This window comes from Halichoeres trimaculatus, unplaced genomic scaffold (genome assembly GCF_033239565.1).
Source record: "Halichoeres trimaculatus isolate MK-OKI-2021-1 unplaced genomic scaffold, fHalTri1.1 fHalTri1_scaffold_3, whole genome shotgun sequence".
NCBI classification, from domain to species: Eukaryota; Metazoa; Chordata; class Actinopteri; order Labriformes; family Labridae; genus Halichoeres; species Halichoeres trimaculatus.
Genome location: NW_027437181.1, coordinates 20371596 through 20386742, shown reverse-complemented (window position 1 = coordinate 20386742; position 15147 = coordinate 20371596). Strand labels below are relative to the sequence as shown.

Below are 15147 nucleotides of genomic sequence, written 5' to 3'. Positions count from 1 at the left end.
CAGACGAGTATTTGAACTTAGCATGGCTGATATGCTGCTATTAAGCTGACCCCTCCATGTACCAGACCTCAAGCACACATACAGGCCAGGCCATTTTGTGGATTTACAGTAAATAATCTCTCACTCATACACTAATGTGTGAGCACACGCACACTCACATGCAGTGCGCCGTTACTCCTTAAAGCTTGAAGTCAATAAACAATAAACAGTGATATTCAGCATAGCTCAGCCATAAATCTGTGCTCAATGAAAGGTGCAAATTTATAACACTGACATAATTCAGGCCATGTGGGGGTCAGTGGGGAGAGAAAGAGCATAAAATGCAGAGGTAAGATAAGAATCATGTAACCTACTTACAAAAAATAATCTTCATATTATTCAGAGATACTATCTACTGCAGGTTTATAATTCAAGGGCATAAAATCCATGGAGCTACATAAAACATGTTTTTTCTTCTCTAGCTCTCTTGATTTTAACTTGACAGAACAAATCCTGGACCCATATAAACAAGAAAAAAAACTGTTTTTATCTCCAGTTTTAAATAAATGTGTCTCTGCACACATATGCTGTATGAATGAAGGAGCGCAGGAAAATAATCTCTTTGTGGTTCAACGCTGCCCCCTGGTGATGTTTGTGAGCACAAATAAAGGCACAAAGCCATGATTTCTCATTCATACCCATGTCATAGCCATATGACATAAATATAATAAAAGAGGAACAGACAATTAAATAAACATTTTATCCTCACAACCTGAACAATTAAATAACAAACAATGCATCTTAACTTTTTCTCTTTCACAGTACATACATTTTGAGTAAAGTTACAAAAATTATGCACCACACACAAAAAGAGTTACAGTCTTTCACAGTTAATATATTTGATATCCATACTGCAACTAACAGTCACCTTTAAAAATTCAACCTGCAGCTGTGAACACAAGGTGAGCTTTGCAAAACACAGTGCAGTTGTTGATGATGATGATGATGATGATGATGATGATGATGATGATGATGATGATGATGCTGATGCTGATCTTTTCAAAATTTGTGGAAAAGCTCCATGATAGCGATAGTTGTGCTCTGCCCAAAAATGAAGGTCCCAACTACAACGGTAATGACTCCCCAGGCTGTGAAGATCACCCTGCATGCAAGGAAACAGGAACATCAAGACTTCAGGGATATCACTAACAAAACCAGAACAGATTAGTTATTACAAAGGACTCAAATATCTCATCAAGTTCTCCATCATATCATTGTATTTCCCTTTACTCTCATGCACAGTTATCTGCTCTTCTACTGACAGACTGAAGACTATCATTGGGGAACACTCAGGTACACTTTCAATTTTGGTTACAGCCACCGTAAGTGATCCCTGTGGTCTGTCTCTTCGCTGAGCATTTCCTTCTCATCCTATCATCTTTTCACAGTGTAACAAATCACTCGCTGTAAATCTTTGAAAGAATAAGCAGTGGCTGCAGTTGACCACCCACAGAGGGTCAGGCATTAAAAGTAGTTCATATAAAGTCTTAGGTATTATACTATGGTAATTTCAGTTAGTTTCATGATCAGATAATAACTCTTCACAGGAGCTCTAATTTAATTTGATAACAAAAGGCACACTTATTTTCGTTGTATTTAGTAATTCTCATTATCAGATTACACAGCCTATTGCAGGAAATTTCCGATATTTGTTGATAAATAACCATAAAATGACAGACCCCCTAAGTGAAGCAACACTGTTAAAAATAAAATTCCATATCAAAAGTGTCCACTCACCTTACTCTTGCAGTCACAGGTTCACTTTGCATTATAAACACTAAGCAGAGACCTGCAACACACAACAAACAAATCACATTAAGGCTGCCAACCTGAGTCACATGCATGGTTATCAGTCACGTCATTTTTGTGCAGCACCTTAATACCCACAATGAGCCTACACATGGCTCATTATGTTGTCAGTAACACGTAATTATTCAGACACCAGAGGTGTCTACTTACCAGGAAAAATGAAGATGAAGAAGGCACTGATTCCTCCAATGACACTTATGACCTCACCCATGTCAGGCACAAACATGGCGATGAGAAGAGTGACGGTGATCCAGATCACAGTAAGGACGACTCTGCAGCGACTTTCAAAGGAGTGAGTGATGATTCCCCGGCGACGTCTTTGAACACGCAGCACCAAGTTCAAAATAACAGATCTGTTTCACAAAAAAGAAACAGACAACATGTAACATATAACCTCACACAGCGCAAAATAATTCACCTCCAGCTTCACTCACCTCCCCAGGAGGAGAATAATTGGATAAATGGTGATGATTGAGATTCCAAAAAGGAGCCGGGAGATGATCATGACCACATCGTTTCCAGGATATGACATCAAAATGTCAGACGCAACTTCTCTTCCAAACGTCATGAAGCCATACACACCTGAGGAAAGAGAGTGCGAAGTTATCAGCAGGGTCCAGGTAAGAAAGTAAAGCACAGAGGTTAACCTGTTAGAGGTGAACTCACCTGTGAGAGTGTAGATGAGTAAACAGAAAAACATGGAGAGCACGGAGATGAGCACCCAGTGGGAGATCTTCTGGTTCTCCATGCTGCTGTAGATTGCAATGCAGGCTTCATGACACTGCAACACACACACAGGAATAACAATTTTAAAATCCTGTAAAACTAGAGGGAGTTCATTTAAGGTAGTTTTCATTCTATGGTTTTCAAGTCATGGCATGGATTTAATGGTTCTGTCTTCTTTTTTGACTGTGTTCTGTGTCTATTTTCTTTTCTTTAACATTAAATTACCGTGCTTCAACTTCTTCTGGATTTGCCTTGACTTTTCTTAAATACCTTCTGAAAATGTTGTTTCTGCTTTTAAATTAGGATGTTAAAAAGGTGCTTTTTAACCCAAACCCTATTATAACTCACTAGATCAATTTTCTAACATTTACGCTTGCAGCTCTAAAAATATGAATGTGAGTGTAAACGTCTCCAGCCATGATTTGGTGACTGATAGTTTGGAGGCAAAAGTTTTAAGCAGTCTTTATCTTATGCACAAAGTTTACTTGAATTAAAAATCAGAAGTTTTACCACAGCTGTGTTTGCCCCACCATCATTTTACAAAGTTAACATTCATCTTTGTAATCCCCTTGGTGGCAAATTTAGATAGGGAAAGATTAAAAGTTGTCTCCCTAAAATTCAAATACCAGGTTTGACAAGTAGTCATAGAAGGGGTTGGTCCTAACCGACTTTCAACGACTTACCTGAAAGCCAAAGCAGATAGTCGGCACAACACTGAACATCGAAGCCCAAGAGCTGACCCTGAAAAACAAGACATACACATATTTACAGATATGAAACAGAAACCTGTGATAACTTCACACGATGAATGCACTAAAAACAGTGTTGCTGACCCTTGGCTGTGTTCTGGAGTTAATTCAACAGGGTGATCCTCCAGTAGGTAATATTTGACGATTACTGCCACACACAGGTACGTAGCAGCCAGTGTTCCCAACACACTGGCACACAGAGAAAACAGTTAAATCACATATAAGCTGGCTGTGACGCTAACCACAGAGAAGTGTTGTGTACCTTGTGTATTTCTGGATGCCAATTTCTTTTGGGATGGACAGGGGGAGGATGATGACAAGGCACATGATGAAGAGGGCAAATCGATGGTCAGTGTACCAGTGATACGGCATATCTGCCTCACCTGACCCAGTCACAGTCTCATATAAAGATATACACACTGAGAGAGAAGAGGACACGGAGGGATGAATTTTGTTAATGTGCTACACCAGGAAGGCATCAGCATGCAAGAAGCAGCAAATCCTGATTCGCACAAGATTCATTAACATTTCACATCTTCCTTTATCCATCCACCCTGGTTTATGTTTTTTTAATGTGAATGAACATTTAGAATAATCAAAGCAGAACAATCACAGATTTGTGGTTAAAGCTATTCATCCTTAAAGACATCTCTCTGATGCCTTCATTTGCATACACTGTGCAGAGTTTTTCTCTTTGTAAACCCAGCGACTTTACAGAGGAGAGGGATGTTGTGTGTAAATCCCAACAAATGTCTTTTTCACAACTGTAACGGGGAGAAACATTAAAGGGATTTTAAAGTGTTACAGATGAACAAAAGTGAAAAATGAAAAACTGGTTGTAGTAGTGATGACAGTCACGTGTTAACCCTGATACTGAAAATTAAAGTGCGGATGATTTGGGTTCTGAAGGAGATTATAATCAGATTTTTTTATATGGGAAATGGCTGCTAAATTGATCCCTCACTCAGACTGTGCCTGGATAATATTTAGACTTCAAACTGGAAATGCTTCATGGTGATTTACAGCTTGTGTACAAAAAATCAGCTGATGGGGATGACAACTAAAGCAGGCGACACTACAATGATTTTTAATATGCTGGGATAGAAACACGGACAGAAGTGAATGGGAAGGTATACCACATCACCCCTGAAAACAATAAATCATCAGTTTTTTGTAATGTAAGTTCCTTCAACTTAAAAAGGAAGAATGCAATGCTCACATTTCTCCAGCTGGTCCTGCACCACTACCAAGAAGGCCACACATATCATGAAGAGGTTGAAGCAGAAACAGACTTCACAGAGTTGACCCACAGCTTGCCCACACACCTCCCTCACTACGTCCTGATACGTCTTCTGTCTGCTGACTGATGAGGCATAGCCCAGGATCACCAGACCACTGATGAGGAAAACCAAAGAGACCTGCAAGGAAGAACAGCACAGGAACACACACTGAAATGTATCGACACACAAAGACACAGGCTAAATTCAAGTGATATCATGCAGGTTAGCGACCTCTTTGGGTTTTTCATGACATAGTTGGTCTGTGGAGGAAGTTTTGAGCATTCCCTTGTAATATGATAAAACTTAATCCACTAATGGTGCAACAGTGACAAGGAAAACTTTCTTTTAATAAGCGGACACCTTGATCACTACGAGGCTGATTGGTAAGCAGCCATCTGTTATGACCAGATGGGTTTCGATAGTTGAAAAGAGAATATGGAGTAACAGAGAGTAATAGGGAAACTTTAAGTATAAAGTCAGTCCTTAAAAGTAGTGAGGGTGTCCAACTCACAGGTTCTAGTAAATGTTTTCACAAGAGGGGGGCTCCTGATTGTGGGCTTTGTAACCTATGCTTTATTTTATTAAAAGCAACTTAGCATTCTGTGGACACCATCTGGAACAATTATAACATTTTTTTTTTAGTGATGAGCCTAACTGAGCATCATCTGTACCACAAGAAAAAATGTATTTTGTCTCACATTTGGTGAATTGATGAGATTGATATGATTTCTACCAGTTGACATGGTAAGTAAGGTGTTTCAGTACCTGAAGAAGAATGTGATGAACAAACATTTCCCTGTTTCTTGTTCTGATACCCTAACAAAAAAAAACAGTCTATGCAGCAGTGACAAATACACTGTCGTCCATGCGGCTGGGATAAAATATTTTCAACCTTTTCTCAGTAAATGATTGCGATTTGCAGTTTGGAATAGATTGATTAATATAGTTTTAAGAGGATAAAAAATGTATCCACAAAAAAAAAATCACTTCTTAATCATTGCATTGATGAGGAAAAGTGTAGTTGGGGGCACCCTGACTTTTGGGGTTCCTGGGCCAATTCTCAGAAAGCTTGTATGAACAGAATGAGACAAATACACACCCAGAAGAAACACACAGACACACACACTTTGAAAGTTTTTAAAGTCAGTGCATTGAAAGTTCAGGTCCTCACCTAAACAGGAAGCTTCATTAGAGCTCACCTGTGAAAGAAGTGTGCCTCTTTCACACTAGGAAGGGAGAGTTGAGTGGACAGTCTATACATATGCAGCCTACAGGCTCTGGCCCATTATAAGCCTCTGAATAGCAGTATTTTAAAAAGAAAACAACAGATAACACTTACAGAAGTTCCTCATTCCTTTTGTGTACACACAAATCCTTAAAACACTTTTTGAACAGACACATATATCAGCACAGTGTCAGAGTTGAGAGTGTATGTGTCCTCACCAGCTCCACACTGATAGCTGTGTTCACTCCCCCCGCCTTCTCAAAGGCCCAGGGAAAGTTGAGCAGTCCGGCTCCCAGCGCGGACTTCAGCATGATGAACACCGCGCCGAACGAGCCGAGCCGAGGTGGGTCAGCGTGGGACGCAGAGCGGGCCAGCAGGCTGATGCTCTCCCGGGCTAGTTCCTCCATAACCTTCCTCTGGCTCCAACACTCACTGCACCGAGGAAAGAAACCGAGGGAGTGACTTCAGAGATGTTCAACACGAATGAAATTTCAGTCGTAATCCAGTTGTTCGGTTCATTCAACAGTTTCTTTAAGATTCACCAAGCTGAGGTGTACAGCATGCTGATATATAGCCCACACCCACGCGCACTGGCGACTCACGAGGTCTAATTGGACGTTTAGACTATTTAACATTTTAACTGAGGGGTGACAAATGTGTCACTAAAGTGTAAATGTTTATTCTCTCTCTCTCTCTTACACACACACACACACACACACACACACACACGCACACACACACACACACACACACACACACACACACACACACACACACACACACACACACACACACACACACACAGGGGCGTATTTAGTCGTTTGGGGGCCCAAGGCAAACCCAGTCAATGGGGCCCTCCATGTCCTTGTAACTCATCTTCCTCAGAGCTAGACTGGCCTCCCCTGGGTCCACTGTCTCTTTCCAAGAATCAAGGCATGAGACAGTGCTAATCTTGTACATGCTAACTTAACGCAACTAAATTCATTTTCTCAAGTTCTGTACTTTAGTTTGATTTTGAAAAAAGTGAATAAATAATTTAGTCCACTTTGTCCTGGATTTGAAATCTTTTGTGGTCAATTGACAGCTTATTTTTCCCACAGGGTAAATACTGAAAAAAATAATTTAGTAAAGAAAAAATATGTAAATATCAAGCACAACATAAAACTGGAAGAAAATCTACTGAAGGATGTGATATTTACAGTTACCATACTTTTTGGTACTATTATTATTATTTAAAGTTAATGTATTTTTATTTGATCCCCTGTCCAGTGAGTTATGTATCCAAAAAAAGAGATTTTGTACAATAATGATTATCACCAACTCAAAAAGTTTGATTTTGAGAAAATTATCCTGTTTCCTGGGCTAGATAAACCCTTAAAACCCTAAAAGTCTTTTGTGTTTATCTCAGATCTCAGAGCAACATTGTTTTTATTTCAGACTTGATTGAAAATAAGAAAAACATGGGAAAAAAGTGTTTTTTACCACTTTCTTCCTGAATCAAATTTTCAGATGTGCTGTAACATGGTACGGCCCATTGAATAAGAAGGGAGGGAGAGTACCCAAAACGATCGTTAAATTTTAAGCCTTTTGATGTATTTTGATTCAGAAAAAAGAAATGCTTTCAGGTGAAGAGAACTTCATGAATCAGTTTTCAAGAGATGCTTTGGGGGCCCCTGGGAATCTTGGGGCCCCAGGCAACTGCCTGTGTTTGCCTAATTGTAGCTACACCCCTGCACACACCCCTGTTTGCTACTCTACCGTCTAAGGGGTTAATCAGGCAACAACATGATAGTTGTGTAACAATTTAAGAACACTTTAACAAAAGCAAAGATAGAATTTCTACTATATTAATTACCTGTATTTAAAAGGTAACAGCAGCCTGATAGCTTAATACATCAGGTCTAAGGCAAAGTCGAGTTAGCAGTTATTTAGGCTGATTTGAGGCCTCCTGTTTTCCATTATACCATAATACAAGGACTCACTTACCCTGGGTTTTATGTCCCCTGTAGTGTCTAGCTGTCATCTCTGTCAGCCTTGAAGAAAAGCAGTTGCCTTGGCTGCTCCCACAGATATAATGTGTTGAATTTTCTATAGCTTTTTGAATATATCAAAGATTAAACTCAACCCATGGTCATTCTTCACAGGTCATGTATTCACACATGCTGAATGGGGTAAAGCCCATCAACAGTAATCTGAGCCGACTTTTAATAATCTGTATTACAGTACAGTAACAAGTTTTAAATCATATTATTTGTGAATTGACACATTCTTAATGGACATTTTTTCAGATAAAACCGCTTCATTTGAAAAAGTGGGTTACAAATATTATTCACATTTTATTTTAGAAGGGTAAACTTGAAGTAAATTTCAGGTACGTACATTCATAGCCAGTGTGTAGAATTGGTGCACAACAGAGCCTTCATGGTCATAGCATTTGTTAAAGCGGTAAGATAACGGCCTGGTCGTATGGACTGGAGAGAACAATCCACTTCACATGGAGCTCATAATCCCAGCCATGCTTTATTCTACACACCATCTGCTATGGAGCATCAGCCCAAATCCTGTGATTGTTGTTCTGCATGTCACTAACTCTCATCTCGCAGCAGAAATTTTTCTTCAGGAAAAGAAAAAAAAAAAGGATACATTTGTTGTTTCTTGGACGTTTCAACAGCTGGCAGAATGTCAGCAGGCTTTGAGGCGTCTTACAAAGATTTCATGACGATGCTGCAGATTTTCTCAGATGAAATGAAGGACAAAGGCAGATTAGAGTGAGTGCAAACCAAGGTGTTCTGGGGACATCTGAAAGGTTTAAAGTTAGTTTTTCCACCTCTTGTACCCTTGTTTTAAATTTTCTGAAATATTCCAGGGGTTTGGTTTGATAATGAAAAGAAGAGACACATTTTAGATGACGCCATGTAAAGCATGGGGCAGCTCAGTATGGTGATGATTATAAAAGAAAGAAAAAAAAAATTAAAGATGTAGAGACCTGTGACTAAATCCAGAGAAACTCCATGTTTTCATTCATTCATCCATCATTCATTCATTTATTCATGTTTTGTGCAGACAGCGTGCAGAATTTAATATCAGGGTTATAGTCAGTTCTTTATGTATTAGCTCTGCAGGCTAAAGGTGGATCAAGATTTCTATTTGAAATGTAATCTGGCAATAGAGTAAAGCAAAAACTGAAACGGGATTCACTTCATGAAGTGAACTTTAAAGTTTATGAAATTGCGCTATTCAAATGAGCTGTTAAAGCTGTGAACTTTGGACTACAGGCAGCACATTTTGCTGACCCGTCATCTACTCAGCGAAGCACATGAATATAGAATATAAAGGATAAAGCAGGACATTCACCTGAGGTGTCAGTGTTGTTTTAGTTACTCCTCAAAGTCAGTGTGCTGCATAATGAAGTTAAGACCTCTGACCTTCAGTTGTCACAACTGCTCGCATCATGTTCAAGTCTGACTCTATAATGTTACTGACATAGCAGAAAAAGAACACAACCATTTACCACTTGACATATTCATCCTCCATCTGAGGGCACCGAGGATGTTTTCAAGGGTTTTTGAGGTGCAACCTGCTCGACAGTGATGAATAAAAAGAGATGAGATTAATCTACGCGTGATTCTGCTGTTATGAAACAGCTTAAGAGTATTAAGATTACACACAAACACACTCATGGATACACACAAACACATATACACAACACACCAAAAAAAAAACTTAAAGAAAAGTAATTTAGGGTGAAAAGAAAATCTCTGTATTGAATGTCTGCATAATTTATTCAGTTGGATTGTAAATAAGAGTGAAACAAACAGCCTTGTATCACTCTGTAATGCAGTGGAAAAAATAAAATGCAAATAAACAAACCCAGAAAATAATACAGTAAACATAAAGTGATGTGACAATCATTGAAAAAAAACACAGTGTGTGGTTGTATAATAAAGAACACCTGGAGTCAACAAAGAGCATACAAATTAATTATTTTACAGCAAGTCTCAGTGTTGAAGGATACAACTCCACATGCACTTTTTGTTCTTTGCACTTCACTTTTTATACAGGCTCTGACGTGTCCCTTTTAATTGTCCCAAAGTGTTAAAGTTAGTCAATTGGTTAAATGGGAACTATGCTGGGAGCATAAGTAAACAAATTATATAATAAATAATAACAGTGACAGGGATTGCATGGATGACAGAGTTTTGAATGCCACATGAAAAAAATAATAATTTTCATAGCAGTTGATGAAACTGTTTTGCACCCTGTAAAACACTAATCTGGATCACACCTGATTGGATCACAAACAAATCTGAACACCTGGCATTTGGAAAAACTCCTGAAATCTCATTTCGTTACATCAGTGCCCTGCACTACTACTGGTCCAAAAGTACAAGAGTAAAGATTTGACAACTCTGATCTGATCCTTCAGGTGATCATAAAAAAAAAAATCTGTACAAAACTGTACACACTAACTCCACTCACTGATGGTATGTCAAAGAAATGGTCCATGATCTGTATCTAATCATAAACCCAATGGTGAAACACGCAAACATCAACTTAAAGTTGAAAATTTGTGTCAGGTTGAAGGGAACGTCCCTACACTCTTCTTTCTTGGAGCAATGCCTGTAATAATGTAGACATACAAAGGATGAATGCCTAAATCAGCACCCTCTCATCTACTCTACCAAATGTTTTATTTTGCCTTAGTTATAGAGATCCCCACTGTATGATCAGTATATAATCATGATAATCATGACTCAAGTAGCATATTTTCACCCTCGTGTGTTTGAAGCAGAGGTGCAGCAGGACTCTTTTGAGGCCAGCTTTGTGTCTTTGATCTAACCTTACTAACTCCTGTGAAGGAGTAGCAGCATGCTGCATGCAGGGAACAACAGTGAGGCCAGGGTAGGGCTGGGTCTGTATGTCTGTCCCTTCAGTGTCTCCTGGTTGGTCTGATCAGACGTAGGGGGGCTCTGGGGTGCAGGCACAGTGCTGGGTGGGAGAGTTGTAAGGCTGGCGCACATGTCATAGAGGTTCCCAGAAAACTGTGTCTTCCTGGACTCTTGTCTCAGAGACTCCCAGACAGCTGCTGCGTCTCCAGGACAGCCGGCAAGCGCTGAGTTGGCACAAACATGGAATGCATCCCATGACCTTTGAGGAGCCAGGGCACAAAATATGCTTCATGTTATGTGTAGAAATGCGAGAGAACAGAAAATTGTAGTTTACCCCAGAAATATTCAAAAGGTTAACAATGTATAATACAGTGATGCCATTCCATGTGGTTGACACTTTGCTCCCAGTGGCTAAACTTTGAGAGTGTCTCTTACAAAATATCCACCCTTATGATTGATCAAGTAAAGAGCAGCATTATTACTTAAGCCGAAGTATCAAATCCTTTGGTACAACAAACTAAGGACACACTGGCTTTCAGGTTCCTCCTTAAACATATAGCTTATAGGCTCAGTATTTAAATAAAAGGGGAGAGTACAATGGAAGAAATCAATCATTTTGAAGCTTGATGCCAATTTTTTTAAATTAAATTTATAGAAAAAAAAGTGTCGTTACTGCAACTCAGTGAATATGTGAAGCAAAAGCTGTGCTCCTTTCACTATGAAAGTCTCTATGAAAACATAACCAGCAGTGACCTGGAGGAACCTCTTAGTTGTTACTGGAAAGATGATCCTATCCTGTGACCTAAGGTCTCTGGCAAATCTGGTACAAATGCAGTCCATTTTACCAACCCAAGACCCTTGTTTTGTCAAACCTCTAGTGATCTGATACAAAACTGCAGGATCTGTTGGTCATAGCAGTTTTGTAACATTGCTGCGAAAAAGAAAAACTATAAAGACTGCCCTCAACAGAAAAACTGACCTGATTCCAAATCAATTTCAAATTGCAGTTGCTTTGCTTACCTTAGAAAGGTAAGAATTGTGCAGAGTAAACATGATGCAGAAAAGAAAGTATTTAAACTTTGTTCACTGATTCAGGATTTTTAGGCAGAGGAGATGTTTCCACTTGTCATTTTAGTAAATGGAGCTGATGGGACCAAGAGGACCCAACAAAAACAATAAAGTTTGTTTTTTAAAGTTTGTATTGTTTTAACACTATAGGCTGACTGCAGTTTTCCAGGCTGTATGTTGAAAGATTTGGAGTATCTAAAACTTAATAAAGAGTTAATTTTGACAATCTGAAGGAACATCAGCCTTTATTGAGTCACTGATTTCAGACAACAGATGCTAGCATTCAACCTCTGCCTAACTAACATCATATAAGCAGAGTAACAATTAATAATGATTATTTATTCAATGATAGTAAAGAATTTCTCAGCTAGTTTTCCAGTGTTTGGGGACTTACACCTATCTTGGTGAATAATTGAATTTCCCTTTGGGATTAATAAAGTACTTATCTATCTATCTATCTATCTATCTATCTATCTATCTATCTATCTATCTATCTATCTATCTATCTATCTATCTATCTATCTATCTATCTATCTATCTATCTAAAATATGTTTCACTGCAAAACAGTAAAATCAAGTTTTAGCTTATGCATTAACATTATAAACAGGTTTGTTGTTTCAGCATAAGATACTGTGGAATGGCTGTTCAGATTTCATTGATTACTGTCTTTCTAACTGCTGATTCATTGTGAATTAGTGAAGTGAATTTGTGAACTGGTAGGAACCTTACACCACTGAAAACTTGCAATGCAACAGCATAAGGCTGACATAAGACATTCTCGCAGCTATGTAAGTTTTGGTAAATGTTGTGCCTTGGTTAATGCTAATGTTAAACGCTCATCTGCTTATGGTGATGTGTGATATTTAACAGGTAACCTGTTAAGCTAGCAGCATCAGAAACCTTAAGTTAGTATGGAATTAATTTATTAGCAAAAGATTAAGTTAAGGTGAAGCTGTCAGGGGAAGTCTTTGTTCTGTTAGATTTTTCACCATAAATCAACTAAATAATCAAATGCATTGTGAAAGTCAGGTTTCATGGTTAATTTCCTTGCTAACATCTCTGCCCCTCAGGCCATTTGAATATTGACTTAAGATAGTGATTAAGGTTGCATCATGTATACACACACACACCTGCAGATTGCAGCAATGTCCTGTGAGCTCTGGTCTTTTTGTGTTTCCACCAAGCTGTCGCCAAGCGTGAGTAAACATTGGGCAAAACTCTTGTAAATGGAACCACATGAAACAGGAATGGCAGCTCCAAAACACACAGGGACCAGGCCTGGTAGAGAGAAAAAGACAAAACAAAGTAATGTATGTGTTCCTTCTTATTACATCCATCAAACAGACAAATACAAAATAAAATGATGTGTTGGACACATTACATGTGTGTGTCTTTGCATTCAAAGGGAAAGCAACCCACTGAGTATGAGCCAGAAGTCAAATCAGCAGATTCTTTGGGTTGCTGAGTTTCATCTAATGAATCGATGACACAGTGTTTGTTTATTTATAGAGGAATCATCCATCTGGTGCTTTGATGGATCAAAAAATACAGAAATATGTTGTATCCCATTCATCTGGAGGGATTATAGATCCTCGGTGCCAAATTCGGAGAAGACTACAAAACCATGCATTAGCTGTTTGAGTCTATTGATCAGCTCATACATAATACACTTCTCAGAGGATGATTTGAGTTCCTGCAGAAAACATTTAAGGGAATGTGGTAGCTGAACACCTCAGGCTAAAACTATGGATATTATTCTGGCTTTGTATCAGCTTACTCTTTTCTGGTTTAATCACAACATTTTGGAGTCCTGCTTTAGAAATGTACTCCACATGCAGCAAGAGCAGCATCAGTGATAAAGTCTAGCTCATGAGCCTTAAGGTCAGTTTGAGGTTGCCAAACTCACTTCTTCACCCTCCCATAACCCTATCCAAAAGGTGAACCACCACATGCTGTTTCATCATTTTAATGTCTCTCTTTGTATCCAAAGAGCTGAGTACAAAACATGACCAACACCACCAGGCCAAAAGGGCACAGAGGTGCTTACTAAAACAACTAAAGCTGCAACCACTTCTTATTTGAAGCCTCACATTTAAAATCATACTCTTACTCTTCTTTGTAATTTTTTAAGACTTACTGATTTAATAGATGGTTCAATGTTGCACTTGCCCATGTTTTAATTGACTGTGGCTATCCACCAGTTTCTACTGCTGAGCTTATGAACCATGTTTGAATACACACTGTTAAATGATGTTTTCTTCATGTTAATAAGCCCATTTTGTAATCTTAATTTTTTACTTCATACCAGAGTTTTCAATCTCCAGCTCCATTAAAACTGTCAGTATAATCATTCAAAAGCTCCCAATCCCAGTTGTTCTTTCCTTGAAAAGTGCTGAGGTTTCTGGTCATGATAAACTGACTGGAGAAAACCAACAATGTAACCACCCTCATGAGATTAGACAGAAGGAGTCACTTCGAGTTAAATAATGCTGAACAAACACATGCACGAAAACATTATGCTGAAGCTTTCGTTGAAATGTCTGAAAATCTTTAGTTTCAGATGGAGTTGAAATTTTAACAGTTGATGCTGAACCTCCTCTGATAAACCTCAGTGAGGCCTGAAGAAGATGCAGGAATTTCAGAATTATCAGAATTTCAAACTTTTTTTTCAATAAATGAACACACTCCACACTCATAAGAACAAAATTAGACAACATTTAGAGTAAAATCCTTACTGAGGCAGAGAGCAACTGGAAGCAGCATCGTCGCCATGCCTGCTTCAGACTTGAAGGTTTCTTCCCCAAGTCCCGTGGAGCCGAGTCCCCCCTCTGAACCACAGACTCTGATGTGTGATGATGATGATGAAGCTCCCACTGAATGTGAATCCAAAAAGTGAAAAAGTTGCTGCTTTAAAAAGTGATGTGTCCAGACATCCACTGTAGGTTCATCAGATTGTAAAAGTACAGCAACGCACTGAGGCACAACTCTGCTGGATTAACAGGGAAAGGGACTGATGCATGGCAGAGAGTAAGAGGATGTGTGTGAGTGTGAGTGTGAGTGTACGTGTGTGTGTGTGAATACACACCAGGGAGGGGCACAAGGCGAGAGCGATGGAGGGTTTTGAAGCAGCAGACCAATGACGGCATCACAACACAGCACACTGGATTACAGCGTTCTCATTTCCGGTCTTTAGTATTAAGAACATTTATGTGAATTACAAATAATTATAAAGATACAGTATAAGGGTGAACGCACACCCTCACTGCCTGCTTCTGACACATTTAACAGCTGCAGAAACATGTTTTACAGAGGAGGAAGTTTATTACAGATGAAAGCAACAGGGGAACATAATCAGAAGTGT

General features: G+C 39.0%; 2 protein-coding genes across 2 annotated transcripts; both read right to left on the bottom strand.

Annotated features, from left to right (window-relative positions):
- Positions 1-1027: 1027 nt before the first annotated feature.
- On the bottom strand, positions 1028-6235 carry slc38a8b (solute carrier family 38 member 8b). The gene is made up of 10 exons (XM_074666943.1): positions 6047-6235; positions 4543-4741; positions 3586-3742; positions 3408-3512; positions 3258-3315; positions 2515-2629; positions 2283-2430; positions 1999-2201; positions 1777-1828; positions 1028-1141 (listed from the first exon to the last, which is right to left on the bottom strand). Exons 1-10 carry the CDS (start codon positions 6233-6235, stop codon positions 1039-1041), a joined length of 1329 nt encoding a protein of 442 aa, XP_074523044.1. The 3' UTR covers positions 1028-1038.
- A 3569-nt stretch (positions 6236-9804) lies between these two features.
- On the bottom strand, positions 9805-14780 carry nrn1lb (neuritin 1-like b). Its single transcript, XM_074667028.1, has 3 exons — positions 14522-14780; positions 12917-13064; positions 9805-10976 (listed from the first exon to the last, which is right to left on the bottom strand). Exons 1-3 carry the CDS (start codon positions 14556-14558, stop codon positions 10673-10675), a joined length of 489 nt encoding a protein of 162 aa, XP_074523129.1. The 5' UTR covers positions 14559-14780; the 3' UTR covers positions 9805-10672.
- Positions 14781-15147: the final 367 nt, after the last annotated feature.